Source organism: Astatotilapia calliptera, chromosome 15, assembly GCF_964374335.1.
Source record: "Astatotilapia calliptera chromosome 15, fAstCal68.1, whole genome shotgun sequence".
In the NCBI taxonomy this organism is placed as follows: Eukaryota; Metazoa; Chordata; class Actinopteri; order Cichliformes; family Cichlidae; genus Astatotilapia; species Astatotilapia calliptera.
Window position 1 is genome coordinate 6,727,383 of NC_137436.1, and position 27,497 is coordinate 6,754,879.

Here is a 27,497-nt window from a genome sequence, read left to right on the forward strand (position 1 = left end):
TTTCAATTTGGAATCTTTTATTCATCAAATTAAATCATCAGTTACCGCTCAACAACAGACAGAAAAAACATTACTGCGATTTAATGTGCAACACTGTAACAGCCATCTCAACCTTTCTGTCCTCTCTCCTCCAGCTCTGGTTCTTTTCCACTTCCTGCCCTTCAGAGTTCCTCTGAGTGGAAAGCTGATACGCAAGAAACAGAGTTCATAAAAATATTAATGTTAAATATTGCCAGATGGTGAGCGACACATACGACAAACTTTCCTTTACATGCATGAAAATAAATGGCTGACATTACCCAGCAATCAGTTTAAGACTGGGTGCATAAAGGAATGATTGTTTGCCTTTTGATTGGCCTTGAACTATAGCACATCTTTCTGCTGCCATCAGTGTGAATCAGAATGACTTTTAGTTATTTTTGAATCTACGGTAAATGTTTTAAATGCAGTTTTAAATTGCCCTCAGCGGCATGTGTGCACACTTTGTCTATTCATCATAACCCTCTTAGTCAGCTACTGCAAAAGCTAAGCCCTTGATAAAACGTTAGGCAGGATGAGCATCGCATGAATTGTTAATAACGGTCAAACAACTGAGGGTTAATTTAATGTCAGGTGATGTTTTCTTACATGTGAGGCTTTCGGTTAGATGATGAATACCTTCCTCCTCCTCATCAGGAGCTACCAGACTGGCTGCAAATGCCCACATCATTTCCAGCCACTCAGTGCTCTCCTGAGGTGAGACTCCAACAGAGCTTGATTTTATTGGACGAACTCCACCTAAAGCAAAGCAGAATAGAGATAAAGATCTAATGAATAGTATATAACTAAACAACAGAACCTTTCATTTTAATGTTTTATCTAAACTAGAACGGCAAATCAAAGTTTCGCTGGAACGTAACTTTCTCTCAGAAAGTGACCGAAACTAAGCACTTTCTAAGCATTTGTCTGCACCAAAAACCGTACCACAGTCAAAGTCACTTAAAATCAGCTTTCTTCCACGTTCAGATGTTCAGTTTAAACTTCACCAGGTTGTCTACGTGCCTAAATTTGCATGGAATTACCGCTATGTGATTGGCTGATTAGATATTTGCATTAACAAACAGTTCAACAGTTATACCTAATAAAGTGGCCAGTGAATGTTTACTATCCTGTATTTATTTGGACTCTAATAGAGTATCTTTGCTTTCACAGTTCAAAAATAATCCTTAGTTATCTGATCTTGGACTTTGGAAACAAGCTGTTTTAGCTCTTCTCCCTTTAAGAGGGCTTTCTTCTGATTGGCTGTCCATCTCAAGCACTTTTGACCTCACAGTCAGAGCTGTGTGTTCGAATATCCACTCCCACTGATATCGTGTAGAGACCAGAGTTGAAAAACCAAGGTGACACAGAGGGTTTAGACCAGTGTGAAGCTCGCCTGAGCTTTTGGCTCATGGGGATTACAAATAATTAGACTGATGTCATCAACTGTAACTTTGGCCATGTTTAACATCCAAACAGTAAGATTTTATATGACAGACGCTTATATAAGACTTTACCCTATGAAGCTGTTCAAGCTCACACACTATGATGGGGTTTGTCACAGTTCTGTAAGCCTTGGTTTGTTTTCACAACCATATGCTAGTATTCTACCATAGTATACAATATGCTATATAGTATAGTATCTAGCATAGCATAGCATAGTATAGTACACTATGCGACAGGTTTATGTTTTGAATTTGGGTGTATATGTGATGTATGCTGGCTTAGAAGTCTCTGCTTGCCTCTAGTCCTCATACTTCTCTTCGCAATGGCGGCAGGGGGAGGGAGGCCTGAGGAGGGGAGACACACAAGCACGACATTAACCGAAACTGCATCGTATGAAGTACACACAGGACGCATGCTGAGAGGAAAAGGAAGAACACGCACAATAGAAAGATAATCCACAACGAGAGCTGAGAAAAACAACGATCAGCAGCCTTCGTCTCTGCGCCTGACTGCATAGTTCGTGTTTTCAGCCACATATAGCGTTAGAGTTACAGCTTTGCCGCTTTAATGCAGCAAAGATGTTAAAGAGAAAGAAAAAAAGCTGCTCCCGAACACAAATCACACTTTCCATTAAAAAAACATTTTTTTCTCCATGATGCAGCGCACATGCGGAATGAGAGCACAGCAAGAAACCACAGCGGTATTAAATTTGCAGAAATATTAAAACATTCCTGATTAATTTTTACCTGGATTTCCACCCCTGATCTCATCTGCACAAATATAAATAGTTGTGACTCACTAATCTTTCCATTACAAGCACCCTGATACTGGATCTTTAAATCTTTAAGTCAGTAATACACAATTGTTTTTTACTAGTTACCAAAAATGTAAAAGGACTGAATTATTATATAAATGCAGGTAGGTCCTTGACTTGTATAGGACCAGAAGTCTTTTTTGAAAACTACAGATATCACTGCCGGGAGATTTGAAAAAACGTGGAGGTTTACTGTGACTAGCATTGGCTTCATTCTACAGAGCTGGAAGCTTCGTCTATTTTTTACTCCGTCGCCTCTGTCAGTGCGCCCCAGGGCGGCTGTGGCTACAATGTAGCTTCCCATCAACAGTGTGTGAATGTGTGTGTGGATAACTGGATGTGTAAAGCGCTTTGGGGTCCTTAGGGACTAGTAAAGCGCTATATAAATACAGGTCATAACTCATTCACTGCCATTGACGTCTATAGACGTCAATTGAAAAACTTACGTTGACTGCCATTGACGTCTATAGACGTCAATTACGTTTTCAATGGGAGGGGCTAGAATACAACCTCGGGCAGCTTGTCAGTGAACATCAGACTGCTTGAAATGTATTTTTCACAAAAAGCTCGTTTTCTCCCTTTTTTTGGTCAAAACAGGCATTTTTGGTGGAACCCACCTCTCTTCTACAGCTGATTACTAAAGAACGGAAAATGGTAGAAACAAGCTTTTTTTTTTGGATGGAAGAGGAGAGTCTGTTCTTCATTTTGGTAGGTTCAGCGTTTATGTGATCATAACACACAGTTTTCTGTGGCCCTTCAAAAATGAGTAAAAATGCTCAAAAACCCTGGCAGTGAATGAGTTAAGAATATACCCGAATATACCAGAACTGGCTTTAGCAGGTGACCACTTTTTAGTCAGTTGTCCAATTACTTCTGTTTTTCTGTGTATAAATGTGGTTGTAATTCCTAAATAGTTCATAAATCCCTGCAATAAATAAGGACCTAAAATAAAAAATAAAAAAGTGCACTGTGGTGGCATACAGAGGCAAAAATAGAAAGATAATGACATCGTCACAGCATGAATTTCACTGTAAATTATTTCTTATATGAATTAAAATCAGATCTGTATTTCAGGTCTGCAGCACGGTGGCACGGTGGTTAGCACTGTTGCCGCACAGCAAGAAGGTCCTGAGTTCAATTCCACCATCAGGCCGCGGTCTTTCTGTGTGGAGTTTGCATGTTTTCCCCATGTTTGCATGGGTTCCCTCCGGGTACTCTGGCTTCCTCCAACCGTTTCCATGCAACTTGTGGGGAGAGGTTAATTGGATAATCTAAATTGCCACTAGGTGTGAATGTGAGTGCAAATGGTTGTCGGCCCCTGTGTGTTGGCCCTGCAATAGACTGGCGACCTGTCCAGGGTGTGCCCCGCCTCTCGCCCTATGACAGCTGGGATAGGCTCCAGCGCCCCTGAAAATGATAAGCGGAAGCGAATGGATGGATCTGTATTTCAAACAAATAAGCAACAAATGTTAGTGACATAAAAAATATATATTCATACTCATGTGATGAAAATATTATTATTATTATACAGACTAATATATAAATGATCTATAAATATATATACTGGTCTAATACACTGTCCCTTGTTTTATTAATATCTATGTATAACTATTATATCTACACTCTGCCAAAAGTATTGCTTTTTAAAAAATGTGTCATATATATTATATAAAATTATCAATATTTAATGTACAGTAGATCCACTGTATTCTCTGCAGTCTGCAACCCAGGTATCTGCTCAGTATCAAAAATACCTGAAATATTAAACACTCTGCCTCAACCATAAACTGCTCTACAAGTGTTTTTTAAAAACTGATTTATATTTGTTCATCTTGTCAAATCGCCCCCCCAGAGTCGTCCACAAATTCACTCCACAGGCTGCTATGAACATGGCCCATGGCCCATTGTTTTGTTTTTTTTACTTTTTTTTTGCACACGCATACACACACACCTTTTTAATTTATTTATTTGCCGATGAATAAAAGATCAAAGAAACAGTGAAGGAGATGAGGTGGGTTGTGTGTATCAAAAATGGTGGGAGTCTCGCAGGTGATTTTGTCATGTTATTGTTTTAAATGCACGCCGGGTATCATAAGAACGACGACCGTGTGTTTCCAAATTGGGTCAAATTGTTCTTTAAAGCTGAAGTCAAGTTTTCTAAATTTGTATGATCTGTCAGGAAACTGAGCCACTGTTTTTCCAGTAAGATATTTTGTTGTTTTATTTTTTGGCGATGGTAAATCTATTAAGATAAAGGTTTGGAGTTGTCAAAGAGGACAGGTCAAGTAGAAGTAAAAGCAGAAGGGGATTATGGGATGGTGGATGCATTTTTATTAAGATCAAATATAAGAATTCAATAAGAAGATTTGATGTCTCTGAATTAAAAAATAAATAAATGGAGATTTCAATCAAGCTTAACAACAACACACAATTATTAGCAATGAAACCAATGGACTTACCTCAGCTAAAAACATTTATAAAGGGCGACCTCTCCGAGAGGGCCACCAAGGTACCAAATGATACGTATTTTTCTCCAATTGTGTCATTTTAAGGATTACCTTTTTCCACGGGAAATTGGGCCCCCAGTTTCCTACAAATTGCATTTCCAGCTAAACTATTATTCCCATAATGATTGTAATGGTGCTCTGGATTACATTCAGAGGCGGTGTTTTGTTGAATGAATGAAGCATGCCGTCTATTAACGACAAATGCATTAGTTAAACACACATTCAGCTAAATGTTTCCTCGTTACGGTAATAGAAACTGTAATGTGATTTCTAGGTTGGATTACTGAACACGAGAGTGATTAGGTTGCAATCAAATGCTGCACGAGAAGCATTATGAAGACATGACGCTGGAATATTGTTTTCTGCTTCCTCCCCTCTGTGCCTTTCAACACTTTTTTTTGTCTACTTTAAAGGCTGTTTGTGTGTCACAGCTTCTTTAACTCTTTCTTAAACTGTCCAGTAATTGCTGCTGTGTCTGTTTATTGTCTTACCGAGCTGCACACGTGAGCTTTAAATGACCTGATCTCATGTGCAATCAGCTGATTAAGGTGTGACCTGTCGCTGCTCTGCCTGAATATATCTGCAAGCAGCCAGATATTAATTTTTATTTTGGTTTCTCTGGTCCTGAAACTATTACCTGTTATTAAGCTGCTAAAAGTCCTTAAAACAAACTGTAATCATATGCTGCCGCTGCAGTGCAGGTGTTTTGCATCTGCCTCTCTGAGGAACATGTTAGAATTAGCACATTCATCAATACTCTGCATTTAGATAACTGTTGGCTCTGGAGTGCTAAATGGATTGTTTGGATTTTCTCCGTGGATCTCTTTCAGTCTCTCTCTCCCAGGTGGAGGAAGCTTTCCGCCTGCTTCTCGCCCAGTGCGGAGGAGGTGCATAGGCTAATGGAGCCTCATAAAACAACTGATTAATGCACTGACATTTCTTTGATTGGCACTGCAGACACAGAGCCAGAGAGACAGGGAACAGGAGGCCAGCTTTCTCCCTTGCTAACGCTCCCTCTCCTTCTTTTGATTGCTGTCACTCTGTCACTCAGTTTCCCTTCCGCTCCACCTTTCTTTGTCTTTCTTTCTTTCTTTCTTTCTTTCTTTCTTTCTTTCTTTCTTTCTTTCTTTCTTTCTTTCTTTCTTTCTTTCTTTCTTTCTCTTTCTTTCTTTCTTTCTTTCTTTCTTTCTTTTCCAATCACATCTCTCTTCCACTTCGCTCCTCTTTAAATCTATTTTCTCTCACGCTCTCACTTTCATGTGCTTATCTTCTGACTCTTCTTCTCTCTTGTGCCTTTTGTTTTTGCTATGTTTTTAGTTTACTGCAGTTTAGCAGCCACATCAAAATGATAAAACACAAAGAATATAGATGAAAAATACAAATTGTGCAACAGAGATTTAAAAACGGGAACCCAAGGGGCTCTGACAAAAAACACCCAAAAAAAAAACTTCAGAAGAAAAGCGCAGAGTTCGAAGAGACAAAAACAAACTGGATAAGAGAAAAGAAATGATACAAGAGAATATTTATTTTTTCTTTCTATCCTTCCTTCCTTCATTCCTTCCTTCCTTCCTTCCTCCTACCTGGAATATTCTGAAATTCTTGGGGAGTTTTTGGCTTTGTATTCTGGTTCTTTATTCTTTATTATTTAGTCTTCTGGTTATGGAACTATATTACAATTCCTGTGATTAAGTGGATCCAATGTCCGACACCTGACCTGTAGTTTCCTCCTTGCTTTTGTTGTTGACTCCCCCCCTTTCCCTCCCCTTGGCTTAGTGTAATCCTCTTCTATGTCTGTATGTCATTTCCTGTTTTATTTTGATAGTCTCTCGTTTTGTGTGCTTTCTGTTTAGTTTTGCTTTCTGTGTCTCATTGGTCGCTTCAGTCTTGTTCCCACCTGTTACTGTTCCCTGTCAATATTTGATCTCATTCTGCTCTTTGTCGTAATCGTCCTCAGCCTGTTTGAGTCCTTCTTCAATCTTTCCCTGCATACTTCTGTTTGTTGGATTACTAGCTCCTGGTATAAGTTAATTTTGTATTTTTTGCAAGGGTTCAGCAATTAAGCTGTTTTCATTTATACTTTTGTCTGCCAAGTCCTGCATTTTGGGTCCTTCCCTGCCTAACACACAGCTGAGACGTGACACCTTTTGCTTTTGCATTTCTCACGCATCTCTGCATTTTTCCATTCCTGCTTTTGTTATTTTTGTTTTTTACTTTCTTCTGAATTGCCTTTGTTATAGAGTATGTCCCTGAGAGTGTGGGGGTCTCTGTCTTTCTAATTCCGTATGTTATCCCATATTTTTCGTGCAGTTTTTCTAGATTGCTCTGGTGCGATACTCACATCAGCAACATCATCCTCTCCACTCCTAAAGCAGATATCAAAACAGTCAAGGTATTTCTCATAATGCCGACTCACCTGTGCAAAAGACTAAAACAAAACTTTTTCTTTCTTTCACGTCAAAACATACAGAGTGAGTGATCACTTTAACTCTGTGAGCAATGAGTAAAAACCCTTTCAGCTTTTATGACCTTTCATTTTTAAGACTTAGACACCAAATGGTTTTATACATTTATCAAAGCCAACTGACTTTGGTCAGAGTGTTGTAAATATTGTGGCCTAAAGTAGAGTTGTAAGTGTTTGGGATGTATTTGAAACTTTACGCAATATCACTACTGAACCTGAGAGCAGCAAAATCCTATATGTGAAAGTATCTTCCTATTATTATTATTCTTTTGGCTGCTTCCTTTAGGGGCCTCCACAGCAGATCATCTACCTCTATCTCACCCTGTCCCTAGAGTCTTCCTCTGTCACACCAACTCTCTGCATGTCCTCCTTCGCTATGTCCATCAATCTGCTCTGAGGTCTTCTTTTTTTCCTCCTGCCTGGAAGCTCCATCTTCAACATCCTTTGTATCCTTTATATCCACAATGTCTGGGAGTACCAGGATGGACAGGATTAGAAATGAATACATCAGAGGGACAGCTCAGGTTGAGTGGTTTGGAGACAAAGTTAGAGAGGCTTGGCTGAGATTATTTGGACATGTGCAGAGGAGGGATGGTGGATATATTGGGCAAGAGATGTTGAAGATGGAGCTGCCAAGAGGAAGACTTCATTTCAGTTCCTCAACCTTTTCACTCTACCCTAACCCGCATTATCTGCAGCACTATTACCAAAGTCAGATAGACACCAAATGGTTTTATACATTTAAGTCTTAAATGCTCAAAGGGTTTTTATTCATCGCTCACAAGAGACTGAGTTTGCATATTTTTACATACAGTGCTATGAAAGATGATTTGTCCTGTTCCTGATTTATTGATTTATTTACTTCCTTTTTTTTGTCAGACTTGTTTCATATAATCAAGTAAATTTTAATATTAGACAAGGATAAACTGAGTAAATCTAAAATGCAGTTTTTAATTTCAGGGGGAAAAAGTTTTCCAAGGTTTTTCAAAAGTAATTGCCCCCTAAACCTAATAACTAGTTGTGCCACCCTTGGCAGCAAGAACTGCAATTAAGCGTTTGCAATAACTGGCTATAAGTCTTTCACATCGCTGTGGATGAATCTGGCCCACCATTCTTTCCAGAATTGTTTAATTTGAGCCAGACTGGAAGGTTTGGGGACAAGGTATTTATGTCTGCAGCTCGATCAGATTTGAACCCAGACTTTGACCAGGCCACTCCACAACCTTCATTTTGTTTTTTTTGAGCCATTCAGAGGAGGACTTGCTGCTGTGTTTCGGATCATTGTCCTGAGTGTGCATGAACTCCGGAGCAGGAACTTGTGGCCGGATATTTCCATCAGGAGTTTGGTTGAGAGTAGAATTCATGTTTCCATCAATATGGCAAATCATCCAGGTACCGTAGAAGCAAAGCCACCAGACCATCACGCTACAACCACCATGTTTGACCGCTGCTGTAATATTTTATAGCAGTTGTATTGGGACTCAAACCTTCCAAATTGTTGCTTGATGCGTTGCTTTTTGAGATATTTTAGCCTCACTTTGTCAGAAAGCTTCTATTTAAATGAAATTTAGCTTTCCAATAAGTGCAGTTAATCACAGTTAATTCATGATTTAGCAACATGGACAATTACTTTTTCACACAGGGCTACGTGTAGGTTTGGATTTTTCCTCCCTTGATTATAAACACTTTAATTTGCAAACTGCATGTTGTCTTTACTTGTGTTATCTTTGTCTAATATTTAAATTTGTTTGATGATCTGAAATGCAAAAAACAAAAAACTCTACAACTGTATTTCTTCTTTGATAACCCTTAAAATGTAGCTGTTTCATTTACACACGCTGTTCTTTGCTGAAACGTTGTGATGGAAGAAATGCCTTGTGTTAAATTGAGCCCAGCATTTTGTCATTTTTCACCTTGGAAATGTTTGCTTCAAAAACTGAAAGGATGAAAGGGAAAAACTATCATGTACATCCTACATTGAGCGTCTAGAGAATCCCTGTGTACTACGGTTCTCCGGTCTAGCCCCTCGGCAAAAGGTTTCCTTGACTTATATAAAGATGGGTAACTTTCATAAACAAGTAAACTCTCATTGAAGGACTCTGTTATTGTTCTACGTTAAAATGATCCTGAATTATGACGTTAGCAGTCATGGAATCATGCACCACATTAATCATCACTCAGAAAGTCCAGACAAGCATGCAGTACACATGCTGGTCTTTATGCACAACACTAGGAAAGAACGAGGACACGCTGATGGGTAACAAACTAAAGAAAAATAAAAGCTGTGCAAATGATTGGAGAAACTGAAAGCGAACACTGGGTCACTTAATGCTTTAATTAAAACAGTGGACTTCAGTCAGCACTTCTCAAACCATTTGGGAGGTTCAAGGCCAGGGACAGTGCTCTCCACAATTGCCAAATGAAAACACCAAATGATGAAATGGATTTTGGAGGAGCAGCGTTTTAGTAAAGTGCAGGAATGATGTCAAGGAGCACTGAGTCTATTCTGGACGCTTGTGACAGCCAAATACCTTTCTGTCCTTCATTTCCTTTAATTTGCCACCCATCCGTGGGCCTTGATAAATGCAGACTCTTTGCGCTTGGTGACAGAACAGAACAAGACTGAATTCCAGTGAATCTAAAGTAAATGAACAAAGGCTTGACATCAGGGCAAATCGACACTGTGTGCCTTAAGCTTAAAGAGCGAGTAAAATAACCGTTTGTTCTCCAAACAGACTGACTGTCTGGAGTCTTTAGGTGCTTTAGTCTTTAAGACTTGTTTCAAATACATTTTAAGAGGCATGTAAGGGCAATCATCCCAATCTGACCACTGGGATCAGTGGATTCATTAATGTGGGTGAAAATGTACATCGTTTTAGATGGAGGTTCATTTGTTCTGCAAGCGAGATTTGGGAAATCCAGAATGTAAAAAGTTATTATAGCTTATTAGCCTCTTAAAAAATTGAGATTTAGTGTCGATTTACCCGTTAAAGGTGAAAGTCAAAGCCTCCGAACTAAAGAAAAACATGCTGAGCAAAAATCACATCTATCCAGATTTGACTCTGAACAACTGCAGTCAACACTCTGAAAGCAAGCGGAGCAGTCAAACAGTGTTTTTGCTGTTGGTTTTACCAGGAGGTAAACACACGGGGTCGTCACAGTATGAGGTGTAGTCTTTGGATGGGATGGCAGGTGATTGACAGCATGAGCATGGAGGGGAATTGGAGGGGCGGGGTGGAGTGGAGTGGGGTAAAGAAAGGGGAAAAGTGAGGAGAGGAGTTAGAGATGAGTGTGTTGGATGTGTGAGGCAGGCCTATCCTTACACTGTAGGATAGTGAGGGTGATGTGTAGTAGCAACCGGTGGGAGAGTAGAATAGATAGAAGGGTCACTATGTCGCTGTTGTACACGGAAAGAAAGGGAAGCTCAGTTGCAGTTTGATATTTAACTTTCAGTTATACTTGGCTTATTTAAGTTTGCCGAGTGTTAGTTATTATTCTTTTATGGCTTCAAAAAACTTAAAAAAAGAGCAAAAGAATGTACCAGTAGGTATAAAAAGAAAAAATAAAGAAAACCAAATCAATTCTTTTTATTTATTTAGGGGACGTTTACTCTACCTACAGCCTTTTTTCGCATTTTTCTTCCACAGCCAGGTGCTTCATTGCACTTCATTAATTTATCATCAGCAAGTGTTTTCACTTTGATAAAAGCAGAAGTTTTGACAGTTTGCCGGTCTGGAGCATTCAAGTGTGTTAACACATTGCCAAGGAGGAAAGACAACAGCAGGGATCTTACAGAGGCAGTTGTTGCCCATCAGTTGGTAAAGGGTTATAAGGCCATTTCCAAACAATTTGAAATTCAGTATTCTGCGGTGCAAAAGAGGCTTCACAAGTGGAAAACATTCAAGACAGCTGCCACCCTTCCCAGGAGGGGACATTTCAGCAAATTAACCCCAAAGGTCTGATCGTGTTCAGAGAAACGGCAACAAACCAAAGAGCTACATCTCAGACTTTACAGGCCTCAGTTAACATGCTAAATATTGAAGTTCGTAGCACTACAATTAGAAAAAGACTGAAAAAGTATGGCTTATTTTGAAAGACTTCCAGGAGAAAACCTCTTCTCTCTAAGAAGAACATAGCAGCATGGCTCAGGTTTACAAAGTTGTTTCTGAACAAACCACAAAAGATCTGGAAAAATGTTCTTTGGACACACAAGACCAAGGCAGAGATGTTTGGCCCAAACCAAACACCTCATCAGTAAAAATTTGGGTTTGTTTTTTTAGTCACAGGACCTGGGCACCTTACGTTCACTGCATGGACCATGGGTCCTCTGTATACCAAAGTATTCCGGAGTGGATGTGGAGACATCAGTCAGACGGATAGAGCTTAGCTGAGACTGGGTCAAACAACAGGGCAATGATCCCAAACACAGCACAAAGGCTGATAAAAGAAAAGAATCAAGGTGTTGCAATGGCCCGGTCAAAATCCAGACCCCAACCTGACTGAAATGCTTCGATGGGATCTTAAGAGACTTGTGCATAAAGAAATGCTATAATCATTAATTAATTGAAGCAATGCTGCAAAAAAGGAGCATGAACTAAAACTCCTCCACAACAATGTGAGATGCTGATGAAGTTTTTTAGAAAAAATTTACCTCAAGGGATTCGAGCTAAAGATGGTTCTACAAGTTATTTAATCACGAGATGTAGTGGTTAACGCATTTGTTTGGCAATGAACGGTCACTGGTTTGAGACACAAATCCCCCTCAGGGCTTTGTCACAAAGAACATCCAGTGTAAAATTCTGCCAAATCAAACATGTGGCGGTACCTCCAGCGACAACCCCACAGGACTGCGTACAGTTTGTGTTGCATGTGTCGAATGCCCAGCTGGGACAAATATGAGCAGACTGTTCACATGACCGGGTAGATGAACTAAAGCATAAGACCAAGATGAATGAGATATTAAAAATGTATAGGGTGAAACTGCAACCCAGCTCCCTTCCACACAATTAAAAGACAATAGTTTCATTATTGAAACTAACACTGTTTGAGAAGAAGCAGACACAAAGTGTACTGGATACAATGATGCTATCAGTGGAAAATAAACACATTCATTTAGACTAAAGGTGTGACTGAAACAGTGTTCATTTCAAGATAAATATCAAACCTGTTATGGATTAAATGCTAATTACAAGTTTACACTGACAATGTTAACATGCATACCAGTGGATTCACCCTAACTGAGTTCTGAGTATTTAATCAACTTGGACAGTAGGAAATACACTTTTACAGACTCCTGCCTGAGAACTGGATGAGAAGATTGTGAAGCTCAACTAAGAATTCAGCTGGTCGATAATTTCTGCTGATACCGGCCAGCTAAAGATACTGGCATCCATGTATGTGAGATACGCTAATATTACAAATTTTTTGTTTATTTTTATTATTTCATTATGACAATGTGCATTAATATGTGCATGAAAACATTTTTAAAACATCAGCCTTAATAATCTGAAATGAGGGCAAACCCTAAAATACAATCTGGGTCAGACTCTAAAGTCTTATCCTGACATTTATATCCAATAATTAAGAAGCGACATCTTTAGCTTAGCTTAAAGACAGCTCTACTTGCCAGTAATTACTTAAAATAACACTTTAACGTGTTAAACTTTGATGTGCTAAAACAGAAGCGTAAAACGAGAATTTGTTGTCTTGTGCTGAGGTTATTTTTGACACAACCAGTTGCCAAGCAATCAGCTGCTGCTGCTGCAGGAAGTTGCTGATCTGAGTCAAGAAAATTCACCAAATAATCCTCTCTGAAAATGGCAGTTTCTCAGTTAGACAATTTGTTTCTTTTTCCAGGAATAAACACTAAAGATATAACGTAGGAAACAGTGAATTTTAGAAATGAGTTTAAAGTGCGGCTGGAATTTGTTTTTGCCTTTTTGAGAATGAATTCAAAGTGAAAGCAGTGTAATGTTCAGCTCTGCACCGCCGTGTCTCCGTGCTATATTATTGTGATTTACTGCAATGGACGTTTCCCCTAATATATAAATTAACAGCTTTCTACAGATTTGCAAGCCTTAAGCAGAACTGAAAATGCTTAAGCAGAGATCTTCACTGTTGCATTCACTTCAATCAGCAGTGTGGTTGTGATCTCAGGGAAATTCATTTCCTGTTATCTCATGACAATGAAGCAATTAAAGCCGGATCAAAGCTAACAAAATGTGATTACTCGAGACAATTAAGTCATGAAATGGAGATAAAGGGATTAAAAAAATATATGAGAAAACAAAGCTGCTCCCCGTTTGTGTAATGTGGCAACAGCCGCTGCACAGGATTCTACTGATGTCCACATTAAGCAGGTTATTAAATGAATCATTTTACTTTGTACGGCTCAATGCTGTAATCAACCCCTGTGACTCCATTATTAGTATGCATGTTAACACCAGAACGCACCCTTTCGATCCATTCTACGGCCGTATGAGTGATATTTAGGAGTAAATGAGGAGCTACTGCCCTGATAAATAAGCTAAGAAAATGGTAGACTAATTAATGTTAAAGTTTAACTGAGTATGTGAACAGGAGAAAATGCATTCGCTAAACCAGTATGTGTCAAGAAGATGGGAAACACACCTCGCGTTACTCTGAACAGAACTGGCATTAAAGCAAAACACACACATGTCGAGGCACATGTGGTCAAAGCAACAAGGAGATGGTGTGTGTCCCATAGTTTGACTCGGTGAAAATGATGTCCACTTTTGAAGTTTGCTTCAAAAATGTCTGAAGTCTTGTTGGAAAATGCTCGGATGAAATATGGAAGTGTGAAATGTGGAAAATGGGTGATTGATGAGTGGAAGGAAAGCGTCATTAGGCATTATAAAACATTACAAACACATCATGATAACAGTTAATAATAAAATATAATAATAAACAGTTAAATAATAAAATTCTGAGAATAAAATGCTGAATTAAGTTCGGGATTTTTAAGAAGAAAAGTAAACAGCCGTTACCTGCCAGAGTTTTATAATCGAGCAGATCAAACAAAACGATAGCCACTGCTGACCACGTGATGATAAGGGCCACGACCATCAGCCAGGCCATTGGTGAGGTGAACGTTAATATGACATCATCCAGAAATGTCCTTTGATTGGGCCGAGATGGAGAGGCCACCTCCCTGATGCTGGTCTGACTGCTCATTGGTGAAGATAGCTGGGAGCAGAGGGAAAGAGGAGAAGGAAGGAGATGGAAACTTGAGTTTGAAGGGGGTCTGGGCATTGAAATACTTGCAAGAATGTTTAAAAAATTTAAAGCATCACTGCAAAACCCATTCAGTGTAAAGTTACTGAATCCCCGACTGATTACTGAACAATATTGGCCTGTGCATTGGCAAATTTGCACACAATATAATATAATTTTATATAAAAATGCATTCTCAAAGTCGTATCATTGTAATAGTGCTGAACTAACACACTTTATATTTTGATTCAATTCTTTATTTAATTTATTTAATGTATTTTTTAATGTCTGTTATTTATTTATATAAATTTAATGTAAGCTTTGTCTGTTAATTCGTGAAGAGTACTTACACAGACTTTCATTGCTCAGTGTAACCATTGTGTTTTGCAGTGTACATGACAATCATTTGTTATTTATTAGCAAATTACAATATATGTGTGAGTCCTAGCTAGGCTTTCTGGATTGTAAGAAGGCATTACAATAGTGAGAAATCTAGTGATTCATTCCAGCATGGCATGAATAACATGTCAAATAATTTCAATTTCAATTTCATGTTTTTTTATTTATTTATTTTAAGAATACCGTAAGTGGAGCATAATTTCAGTGAGACATATGCTGATGAGTTGTGTTTTTTGGGGCACTACAGTATAAAACGCGATTAGTTTCCAGAACTTGAACAAATTATGCAAACTTGCTGCCTTTGAATAACTAAGTACAGCTCGTTTAAGGTGACTAAGTTAGGGCAACTCATTCATTTTGAGTACAAGCACCACAAAGCAAAAAGTATTTAAGTGTATTATATTCAAGAGAAGATAAACAGTTCTTCAGCCATTCTCTCCAAACTCTGGCTAAAAGTAAATGTAAATAGCACTACTGTGCTACTATTTAATATAGATGTGCAACAAATTTCTTCTTTTAAGTGTAAAGTGACCATGACAAGCTCGAAACATGAGTTCAAATGCACTGCAACTTAAGGAAACACAGGAAAATAGAAAAATGCTGAGAAAGCCTACAAAACTCAACAGAAGTGTTTTTGGGGGAAGCAATAACGTGACGGACCAGCTGCAGAATGATAGAAATGGAAACATTAGAATGATGACACACCTAAACAAAGTGAAGGATTCATCGGTGTTGTGAGGGAGAAAAAGATGTGGATAATGTTTGTTGTTTTAATCACACGACGCATATAATACTGTAGATACATGTTTGCTATTAGCCGTTTACTGTTAGCTTGTCACTTCTGCAGCTGCTCTGTAACATTATTGTCTCCACAAAAACACTTCTGCTGTATTTTGTAGGGTGTTTTTATTGTTTTTTTGTGAAGCATTTTTTTTCTATTCCAGTTGTGTTCTATTCATATTTTATATATTTATTTTATCTTTTATTATCTGCTTGTGTTTTCTTAAGTTGCAGTGTGTTTGACCTCTCAGGGCCACCGTAGAATGCATTGAAATAACAATCAAAAATATGGCTGAAGAAGAGGGAGTTTTGTTAAATAATAATATAATAAGATGTACATATAAGTGTATCCATAAATATTAAGTGATGACAAAACCGTTACCTAGTTAACGCTCAGTTCTAACTTACTTACCGACTGTAGTTTACCAAAAACGTTTCTTCTGTGACTTCAGCGAAGTTAGGGTAGTTTTCCTAAGAGGCGTCCAAGGTTTTAAAGCAACGTTTAACAGAAACAAATAATCTGATATTAAATGACAATTAGCATTAAAACAGATGTTTCAAGCATTTTAAAAACCACACAAACCTCTGGAGCGTTGGAGGGCTAAATGTTTTGTGGTCCTAAACTGACAGTGAATGCTGGTTACAGGAGTTGCTAAGTGTGTTATGTGACATTGTGCAGATATGTTACCACCACAAATTCACTGCACCCGCACTGTCAATTTGTGCTCAATATAACAGAGTAACTGGCACGTCTGTGGCATTGATGTTAGCAGCTCAATGCGCAGCAGGTGTTTATTTATGCAGCATTTTGTTTTTCTACGTCAGGATGAACACAAGCTGCATGAGGAGGAGAGGGGCAGAGCGACAGAAAGACGAGGAAGAGAGAGACAAACAGAAGAGATAAGACGATTACATCCCCGCTCCAAAATCGGCGCTTCAAGACAAATTACTTCTCTAAACAAAGTTTTCATCACTGTATGGCAGCGGGGGCCGCGCTCCAGTAACATGATTACATGCCCGTGTTAGGTTGTTTGTGTTCATTATGTGGCGCTTGGGATGATTCTTTTTTTCTCTCCCCTCTTTCTGCGCCTGCCTCTCACACGGCGTATCTGCTAATATGAAAGGAGAGATTTGAAGAAACTGCTCTGTATCCTTCTCTTTAATTAGACTCTGAAGGATGCAGATCCATGTGAGTGCTGCGTGCTTTGTGCAGGTCTGGTTTAAGCATTCATTATGAAAGTCTCATTAAGAGAATCAGCTGCTGTTTCTCACCTTTGATGCCAATTAATTTAAACTCAGTATAGAGTGGTGACAATGTTTTTGCTGTCCTCTTATTACATAATGAATGTACCACAAGGCAAAATGCATACCCATGTTATTTCTCCACTTTCTTCTTCTGATGAGTTAAACCCAGTCACGTGGGTATCTGGGCTACATTGTACTCTATAAAGTAGCAGCTATTATTTCTTGATATTTTGCAAAGAAAATGGGAAACAGGTGCTCTGATGTATTGAAGCATGTGTAGACATTTGTGGAAATACTGTATATAAGGCAAACTGGACAAATCTAATGGGCTTGAAAGTCAAGATTTAGTATTACCACATTTGTCCTTCTCCAGGCTTCTTTAAGGAGATTCAAAGCTGTTCTTTGGATGTTGGCTTCCTTTTGTTCTGTTCTCTGTCAAGATCATCCCAAACTGCTTCACAAATTTTGAGGTTTGGGCTCCGAGGTGGCCAATCCATGACCGATAGTGTTATATTGTGTGTTCTTTTATCCACTTTTACTGCATTGACAGCGTGTTTCGGATCATTGTCATCCTAAGAAAGTGAAGCCATTTCCAACTCAATAGTGCAATAACTTTTGCACTGTCCACTTCCTGCTGTGACAAAACAAATTTCCCACGTGTGGGACTAATAAAGGTTATCTTATCTTATCTTATCTTATCTTATCTTATCTTATCTTATCTTATCTTATCTTATCTTATCTTAACTCGACAGTTTCTAAAGGGTATTGTATGATGGATTGAAATCCAGCAACAAACTCCCCAACACCACTGGCTCTAATGCAGCTCAAAACCATCGCAGAGTCTTCATCCTATTTTCCATGCTATAGGTGGTTGTGATCTCACTGTTGGACCTCCCTCCTGACCTGACGATTTGAACCAAATATTTCAACTTTGGATGAATCGGTCTGTTGATTTTCAGTCCAGTTCTTCTGTAATTTAGCATACCTCTGCCTTTTCTCCCTATTTCCCTTCCTTAAGAATGGTTTTTTGACAGCCATCCCTCCACTGAGCCATTTCTGATGGCTTTGACAAACAGAAGGTGGATCAACTGAAGGTCCAGATGCATCTCTCAGCTCTTGTTTAAGACCTGAGACTTGAAGATACTGTTCATCAGCTGTTTGTAGGGCTGCCTTCTGTTGTGCTTCACTTGACCAGTTTCCTTAATTTTTTTTAAGCGCATAGTGCACGCCATGCGATAGGCTGCAAATAACAAAGTTCTTAAAGATCCAATTTAAAATTGGCTCTTTGCTCAGTTGTCTGTTCTATGGCAGGCAGAACACTGATTCATCTGTTGAGTTAGGTCCTTTTTTTTTTTTTTTGCTTGAATGATTCACAGGTCAGTGTTAAGTGGACACACACCATGCTGCAATATATCAAGTCTCAACTAACAGCTCTTTGAGAATCACCTTGTTTGTACAAAAATAATATGTCACAGCTGTGCTATCTTTTACATTTTTCACACATTCAATTCTTTCTTTTTTTCAGCATGGGGTTCACAAAGTAAAATGTTAAGATTCTGTAGCTGGTCTCGGGCTGACCTTTCTTTTGCAGCGTTCAGTTAACAAGTTGCAAAATCAATTTAACATAATTCTACCCACTCACAACCTAATGCACATTTTTGTGTTCGTCTGATTCGAGAAAGCTGAGCATTGATCTGGTGAACAACAGCTGCCGTCTGTGTTATTTCAGAAGCTGAGTTGAGAGCGCGTGCGCGTGATGTAAAGGCCGACCATTGATCAAGCGAAGCCTTGGCAACAGTTAGTCGGGCCAACATATTGATTTGAAACAGCTAAAACAGCAACAATGTTACAATGACAGAAGGACTGGAGAGCAGTCAAAATCTCCTGCAGCAGGTAGAGGGGAAAACCTGCACAGTGCAAAGATCCACTTCACTGTTCTGCTACTAAATGTATTAATTAAGTTTATTTCCTCTGTGTTTGAAAGTTTCTGTCAAAATGTGTGTCACAGTCTGCAACCTTTTCCCTTTTAATTTTCCTCACTTGCTTTGGTTTATTTCCTGAATTAGACTTAAATGGGACCTGCTTGCTCATTTTTAAATTCAATAACATTATTCTTGGACTCAACTAGAACAGCTTTGTATGACCCTGATATTTAGATTCATATGCATTAGTTTAAAATGAGTATTCACCACTGCAGCAGTGCATAGAGTCGTGGTATATAGTCTTTGAATTATAAGGTTTCATATACTGTATGAGGACTTCCGTTAAAAAACTAGGTGATCCTTAGTCAGGTCTTAAAATGATGTAAATAAAACCACAGATGAACAACAGCACATGACATATTCCACTGTGTCATTATTTGCAGAAACCAACACTAAACCTCACTGCAGGAGCAGTGAATGATAAGCCAAGTACACCCTGACTGCTTCCATAGGAATTAAGTAACAGTCACTAATAAATGCACTTAATTAATTGTCCATCAGCAAGTGTGAGGACCTCTATAAAAGCAGATGTTTTGGTAGTTTGATGGTCTGGAGCATTCAGGTGTGTGTTAACATGAGGCCAGGGAGAAAAGACAACAGCACTGGTCGTAAAGAATTAATTGTTGCGGCCGATCAATGTGGGAAGGGTTATAAAACAATTTCCAGGCAATTTGATATCCATCGTTTTACTGTAAGAGAGATCATTCACAAGTCAAAGACAGTTTCTCATCTTCAATGAAGTGGACAAAAAGCTGAAAAGCTACATCTCAGACTCTACGAGGGTCAGTTATTCCCAGGAGAACATGTTTTGGAACATGGCAGCATGGCTTAGGTTTGTGAAGCTACATCCTAAGAAACCACTTCTGAACTTCTGTAACAATCTGTCTTTTGACAGATGACACTAAAGCGGACATGTTTGACTAAAATGTACATCGCTGAACATTGATGAACACCAAACAGAGCGTTCCAGCACAAACACGCCACACCAACTGTCCAGCATGGTGGTGGAAAGGTGATATTTTGGGTTGGTTTTCCAGCCAAAGGACCTGGTCACTTTGCAGTTATTGAGATAACAATGACCTCCTCTATATACCAAATTATTCTACATTCAAATACGAGACCATCCACAGGATGGACAAAGCTTGGCCCACACCCGGGTCACTGAGCAGAGCATACGGTGGCCCTGAGAGGCCAAACGGACTGCAACCTAAGGAAATACCAGCAATAAGAAAAACGCTGCAAAAGCACACAAAACACAATGGAAATAGGAAAAACGACAATGGAAATAGGAAAAAAAACCACAAGGGAAGTGTTTCTGGGGAGACAATAACCCGACGGACCAGTTTCAGGAACCCAAAACATGGTAGGCGTGTTTTATCATGATTCATATAATACTGATGACGGATTTTTAGGCTAATAGTTAGGCTAACACACTGACCTCTCATCTTTTCTTTCCTCACAAAACCGATAGATCCTCCACTTCTTTATATGTCTCCCATCGCAATTCTTAGCGTATTTTGTTTCCTGCAACTGGTCCGTCAGGTTATTGTCTCCCCCGGAAACACTTCCCTTGTTCTTTTGGAAATCTGTTTTTTCCTAATTCTGTTTTTGTTTTTTCCCCATTTCCATTGTCATTTTTCCTATTTCCGTTGTGTTTTGGGTGCTTTTGCAGCGTTTTTCTTATTGCGGGTGTTTTCTTAAGTTGCAGTCCGTTTGGCCTCTCAGGGCCACCGTAAGAACAGCAATCCTGAGCAAATCACAAACCTACAAAAGAGCAGCTGAAAAAGGAAAGAATCAAGGTGTTGTCCACATGTCATTGTTTACAACATAAATGGTAAATGACCTGTATTTGTATAGCGCATTACTAGTCCCTAAGGACCCCAAAGCGCTTTACACATCCAGTCATCCACCCATTGGTGATGGCAAGCTACATTGTAGCCACAGCCACCCTGGGGCGCACTGACAGAGGTGAGGCTGCCAGACACTGGCGCCACCGGGCCCTCTGACCACCACCAGTAGGTGAAGTGTCTTGCCCAAGGACACAATGACCGAGACTGTCCGAGCTGGGGCTTGAACCAGCAACCTTCCAATTACAAGGCGAACTCCCAACTCTTGAGCCACGATCGCCCCCAACATAGTCAAAATGCTTAGCCATGCTGCCACCATCAACAACAACAACAGCATACTTTGTGAAAATAATGCATTATTTCTGTATATTTTAGTTCCAAAAGGGCCAAGATATACAATTTTGTAAGTGGGAGATTGATTACAGGAGACTTTATAGGTTTTGTTTTTACAGTGATAAATCATGTCAATACGATACATTAACCTCCTAGGACCTGGCGTCTACATATGTGGACATAACATTTTGGGTTGTCGAGACCAAAATACTAAATTTTGCTCTACAAGAGCCTGATGACCACTTATGAGGACATTATACTGCCACTATTCTATTGAAATTTAAAAAAATATCCTCATATGTGGATCTCATTTTTCTCAGAAACAAAAATCTGTAAAAGAAAAAAAAATCTGGTAATTCTTTGTTTTTACATTCATCAGGTCCCAATCAGCCCAAATAGCAAAGAGATTAAAAATGCGTGCTGGGTCTTAGGAGGTTAAAGAAAATGGTTTTTTTAAAAGAATGGCACACCCAAAAATAACTAAAACTACATCACCACAGACAACTGTAGATGCTGGAAAAGACTTTCCAAAAGGTATCTCTTGTAATGTGGAAACAATATGGATTTGAGAACATCAAAGGGACAGCTCAGGTTGAGTGATGTAGAGATAAACTTGGTCTGTCTGGGCATGTAAGAAGGAGGGACAGTGGATATATTGGGGAATGGATTTTGAACATGGAGGTGCCAGGCAAAAATGGGAAAAAAGGAAGACCACGGAGAAGATTCATGAATGTGGAGAACATGCAGAAGGCTGGTGTAGCAGAGGAGGATGCTAGGGATAGGGTGAGGTGGAGGAAGATGGTCAGCTGTGGCAGCTAAAGAAAGAAGATGAAAATAGCTGAGGCGACTGCACAGTTCTGCCAGCATGTATAATACATCTTGGTTACCGTACCCAATTAATACAGCAGACATGAATAATAATTTACACCAACTGGGAAAAGCATTCAGAAGATAAAGAAACTGCTTTCACAACAACAAACTGTTTTTGAACATTTCTGATCTGAGAAATGCACCAAAGAGAAAGAAATGTAATGCACTCTGCGTGTATATATCCGCCTTCAAATACAGACGACCCAGCCCACCTGCTGTTACCCTCGAGCTCTGAGCTTGATCTGCACTCACACACACAATGGCCGACTGGTGCTGCCTCCTCCTCCACGACAAAGGAATGAGCAGAATTAGAACAATGTGGGTGCCGACAACTAACTGGCAAATGAAAGGGCAAATGAAAGACAACAACAGCTTGGTCAAAACTCTGAGTCACCGAATGCTGTAAGGAGGAGTCAGCACAGTACTGCTTACAAAGTAAACTTGCTAGTAATGTTTCCAGTTTTGAGCTGCTTTTATTTCACCGTCAAATGACGGTTTATCTCATCAGGAAAGCCCAGATGTTCATGAGTGTGAATGCACTCATGAACATCTTGGGGGTTTTTTTTGCATTATTGTCCTCGTTACTTTGATATACAGCACCAAATACAACCCAAACCACTGATAAATGCTTGTTATCAGGATGATAAGTTCCTAAAATTATCATGGATTTACTGCATGGAGGTGAAAATATATTTGCACATGTGGTTCAGTTTCTGGGCACGATAAATGAAGAGTTATTTATATGTGAGTCTTTTCTCTTTATTCTATTTTACAAGTTATTTGATGGCACAGAGGAACAGGAAAAAGAGTAAAGCGTGAGAAAGAAGAAAGGCAATTGTTTCAACATCAGAGCGAGTGTTTTCAAATGCAGTTGTTCCCCACCTGGGGTTCAGGACCCCCTATGGATACGAAGACATGTTAGAGAGACCCCAAGATGCTTTGAAAGAAAGAAAGGGGAATATATCTTTTTCCTTTCTTTTGGAAATTTCGATTCTTTGAACTCTGCAGGCTTTAATAAATAACACACGTAGCTCTATTTTAAGGGGGTCACAAGTGAAAAGGGTTGGTAGGTACAGGTTTAATGGGGGCATATAGGATGAATTATGGTCCTAACAACAGTACTGAGCAAAAAAGTTGCTTTTTCACTAGATTTTGTGCTGACAGTGGTTGTGGTTTTCTATCTTTGCCAACTGCTAATTTCAAAGCATAGTACATTTAGGACACTTTATAGTTTTTAGACACGTTGGTTTTGGAATTACAGGTAAGTGCTCAATATCATTACATCCATGCAGAAAGAGAGCAACTGGTCATCATATAGAATTAAGTCATGAAGGAGAAATTTAATGTAATTTTACTTGCAGTCTTGAGCAGTAGGTCTCAAGGCTTTCAGAAGGTCTTTCAAAGTTTTTCTGTTTTTTCATGCTTTTTCACTCTAGTCCTTGTACCAGACCGTTTTCACAAAGTTTCTTATGTTTGTTGAGCCACTTAACACTGACAATGAATTATTCAAGGATCAAAAAACACCTCAGTAAAAGGATGAAGCAGTGTTGTGTCGACCTATAACAGACAACTTAGCAAAGGATCAATTTTAATGTGTCTCTTTAGGCACTTTGTTAGTAGCAGCCTGTTAGAAAAATGCATAGTTTGTTTGCATTTTTTCATTGAAACTACAGAAAATGACAAAGATAGCACAGTCTGACAGATATATGAGAGTATTTTTGTACCAACAAGGGGACTCCTAAAGAGCTATTACCTGAAAACTTGCTATACTTCTGCATGGTGTGCAGTTTGTCCTTAATAGATTTGAGGAAACTGGACAAGTGGAGGATAAGAAAAACTATCACGAGTAAAATCTGTCTACAACAGAGAAACAGTCGTGCCCTTAAGAAATAGGAAAATATCCAGCAAAACCCCAAAACAGGACCTGAGAGATTAATCTGGGGCTTCAGTTGATCCATCTACTGTTCACTGAATCCTGACCAGAAATGGTTTCAATGGAAGGGAGACTATCAAGAAACAATTCTTAAGGAAGTGAAATAGGGAGGAAAGGCTGAGGGACACGAAATTACATAAGATTTAGAGTGAAAATCAGTGGTAACAGGTCCCAAGGAGTGGTGAACCCAGTCATCAGTAAAACATGATGGAGGCTCTGTTATGATTTGTGGCTGAAATTTGTTTGGTGAAGGTGAAGAATCCATGACTGATAGTGTTCATTGTTTGTTTTTCTATCCAGCTGTGGCACGATCACCAACACCAATGAATAGCATCTAAATGGGAGTCTTATAGTCTACACCTCATGTGTGCACATACTTCCCATTTTCCAGCCGCACATATTTCCCATTTTCCTATAATTCAAAATTAAAAGGAATGAGGGTTGTCTCAAGACTTTTGTACAGCCACTAATGTCTAATCACAATGTCAAAAACACATTTTTAAACTGACCCTCAGTTTAAAAGACCATTTGTGGTCCCTTCAAAACCTCAAGAGGAAACAGTGACATAAGAGATATGGCCCAGATGGTTCTCCATGTTATTAATAGCGCCATCTCACTGGCTGTTAGTTACCTAATATCTATTTTAAATGACAATTAAAAAAAAGAGTAACTGGGTGGATTGCAAACACTCACATTTCTGTTTTGAATTTATTACTTTTATAAGTTTTAAAAGAGTGAAATGGATTTTTAAAGTACCTTAGTCTTTGAAGTTGCTGGATGTTCACTGATAATCTTCAGTCCTTCAAGGGCTCTGGGAATGCTGTGTTACCATAGAAACAAGTATGTAACTCCTTGTCAAGTCCTGTTTTTAACCCGAGTCGATTATGAGAAAAACACATTAAATTGTCTTAAGCCAGATCACAGCGGGTCTAAAAATACACAAAAACTTTCCCACAAGTGGCGTGAAACTGGGATAAAATCCAAGAAACTAAGTTTTGTGTCCCAAAAAGTTACCAGGGCGAGGTTTCTGAGATTTCAGTGCTGGAGAGAGTGGGACAGAAAGGGAGAGACTGATAGAAAGAAGCAGGGAGACGGAGTTTGACCCACTGAGAGTCACCCAGCCCCTCTGAGGGTCCAAAATAGACAGATAGGGAAGGGAGAGAGAGAGGGAGCAAGGAATGTAGAAAGGGTGTAAAAGGAACAAAAGATTTAAAGAACAAGGAAAAAGGCAGGAAGAGAATACAGTGAAGAGATGAAGGTCTAAAAGTCTCCTACTCACATATCCCAGAAACACAGAGCTTATTAATCACCAGCGAACAGCTGATATTTCATCAGTGTTTCCTCTGAGAGGCCCATTTCCTCACCTCATTTCACCCACACTGGCTTCCTAACTGTAAACAAATATAAAGACAATTCCTTTACATCTGCAAATTGAATTAAGTAGTACTATTATGATTAAATGCTTGGTGGTTCCTCGATAACACTGACAAAAGTACATTTTACAAGATTCTCAGGGGTCCAAGCAGATTCACTGTGTGCCCTTGACAAGAACTTCAAGAAAACAGAAGCACTTAAAACTTTAAACTTTCTAAATTTCCCAGCCTTTCCCAGACTTGCTCCAGGGGAAACATGTTTCCTCCTCAGTGCCCAGGCTTGTCAAATGGAGGTCAAAGTGAAGAGTAAATAAGTGAATAAATACCTAGCTGAGCCCCATGTGAGATTTTAGGCCTTGTCAGACACTGTTTTTTGGAGGCCCAGTTTAAACAAGGATGTGTGTGTATGCTTGTGTCTGCTTGCGAGAGCTTTCAGAAGGAGTAACCTGACCCCCCCCAGCTTTGCCCTGTGAGCCTGTACTGCAGAGGCTATAATTAGAGATACAGACAGCAGCTGGTGTTAACATTGGACTGGACTGCTTTAAATGTAGGGCACACAGAGAGGGCACAACACACACAAACACACGTGTTCTTTCTTCTGTAAGATGTATCACAAAAAGTTAGGCCAACACTGTATGTTGAGTCTTTTTGGATCGGGTGGGGGGTCATTCGTAACTGAGGAGGAAAAGTGGGCTATCCACCAACTGGAAGGTTGGTGGTTCAATTATGGACTCTCTAGTCTGCATACTGAAGACAGGACTTTAGCTTAAACTCAGCTTTATTGCCAAAAACTGTAACAGCATAGAGGGAGATCACAGCAAGAGACAGAGGGAAACTAAAGGCTTAAATACACACAAGGTAATCAGGGAAATGGAACACACCAGGGACACAGGTGAACTACATCAGACTAAGGAGACAGGCGAAGCAAAACTGAATAGAACGCACACAGGATGACAGACTATCAAATTAAGACAAGAAATAAACATAGACAGAGACCCAGACTCCAAATATACAAATTTGCCACACAGGGAGGAGTAAACAAACAGACAGGAGACAAGATTCACCAGACAGCCACAGAAACAGGGCACAGAGAGCAGACACGGAGACACGACTGGAGAAGCAGACTGAGTCCAGTGGAAATGACTGACAAATGAGACAAGGACAGACACGTGAACATAGCCTGCCAAAGTAAAGCAGGAAATAACCGAACAAGGAAACAGAAATGCAGACTTGACACCGAGAAAAAGGTAAACAAATACTGAGCTGGAGACCAGACACAGACAGACAGAGAAACCAACACAGAGGCCAAACTGACGCGCAGAGATGAGACCAAGATAGACAAAAGAGAACTAACTAAATCAAACAAGGAACTTAGGACTAGGAATATAAATACAAAAACTCAGGTACTAGGGAAATTGAACACGATACTTGATTCACAAGAGCTTGAAAATCAGTTAGTTTTTAAAACTCCAAGAGTATGAATCCCGAGTCCATAACAAAACTTCAGAGTTCAAACTCTGGGACTAATTTCTACCACTTTACAAACAGCATAGAGGGAGATCACAGCATCATGAAAAAATATTACTCAGTTTATAAAAAAAATTTCCACACAAATTATTCTGCAATCCCAACCCCCCCCCCCCCCCCCCCCCCAAAAAAAAAAAGTTGGGGTGCTGTGTAAATAAAAACAGAATGCAATGATTTACAAATCTAATAAAGTTATGTTTTATTGACAAACGAACATAAAAAACAAATGTTATCAACAAAAAATCACATCTAAATGGAACATTTTACTTTCCATGGGATGGGTGCTAATAAACGCTGGAATAGTAGGGAGGACGAAAAGGAAACAGCCTGAGGAATATTTTGCAACTATAATTAGCTTAACTATAAAATGAGCATCTTGGAGAGGCAAAGTTTCTTAGAAGTAAAGTCAGGCAGAGGTTCACCAATCTGCAAAAAAACTGCATCTGCAAATTATGGAAATAAAATTTCTGAACATAAAATTATGAAGACTTTCAGTATCCCATCATGTATAATATATATTATCATCAAAGATTTTGATAATCTAGATAAAAAATAAAAAATCCAAATATTGGAAGTCTCTGATCTTCCACAAACAGACATTGTGCATGGGATCACAAATCCAGGGTAAAGCTCTGTCATGCAAAGAAATGGAACACTGTTCTGTTGTCACATCTGGAAAGGCACCATCAATGCCAAAAGGTATATACAGGTTCTAGAGCAGTATATGCT

General features: G+C 39.2%; 1 protein-coding gene across 5 annotated transcripts; it reads right to left on the reverse strand.

The window, feature by feature from the left end:
- Positions 1-25,011, reverse strand: LOC113006573 (triadin). 5 transcript variants are annotated; one of them, XM_026142625.2, is made up of 7 exons: positions 24,625-25,011; positions 16,071-16,129; positions 14,254-14,452; positions 10,379-10,420; positions 1,761-1,808; positions 628-777; positions 1-184 (listed from the first exon to the last, which is right to left on the reverse strand). In XM_026142625.2, exons 3-7 carry the CDS (start codon positions 14,438-14,440, stop codon positions 162-164), a joined length of 450 nt encoding a protein of 149 aa, XP_025998410.1. In that variant the 5' UTR covers positions 14,441-14,452; positions 16,071-16,129; positions 24,625-25,011; the 3' UTR covers positions 1-161. The 5 variants fall into 5 exon arrangements, with proteins under 5 accessions (XP_025998410.1, XP_025998411.1, XP_025998409.1 ...); XM_026142626.2 differs by lacking the exon at positions 24,625-25,011 and adding an exon at positions 16,242-16,495; XM_026142624.2 differs by lacking the exon at positions 16,071-16,129 and having other exon boundaries at positions 24,625-25,004.
- Positions 25,012-27,497: the final 2,486 nt, after the last annotated feature.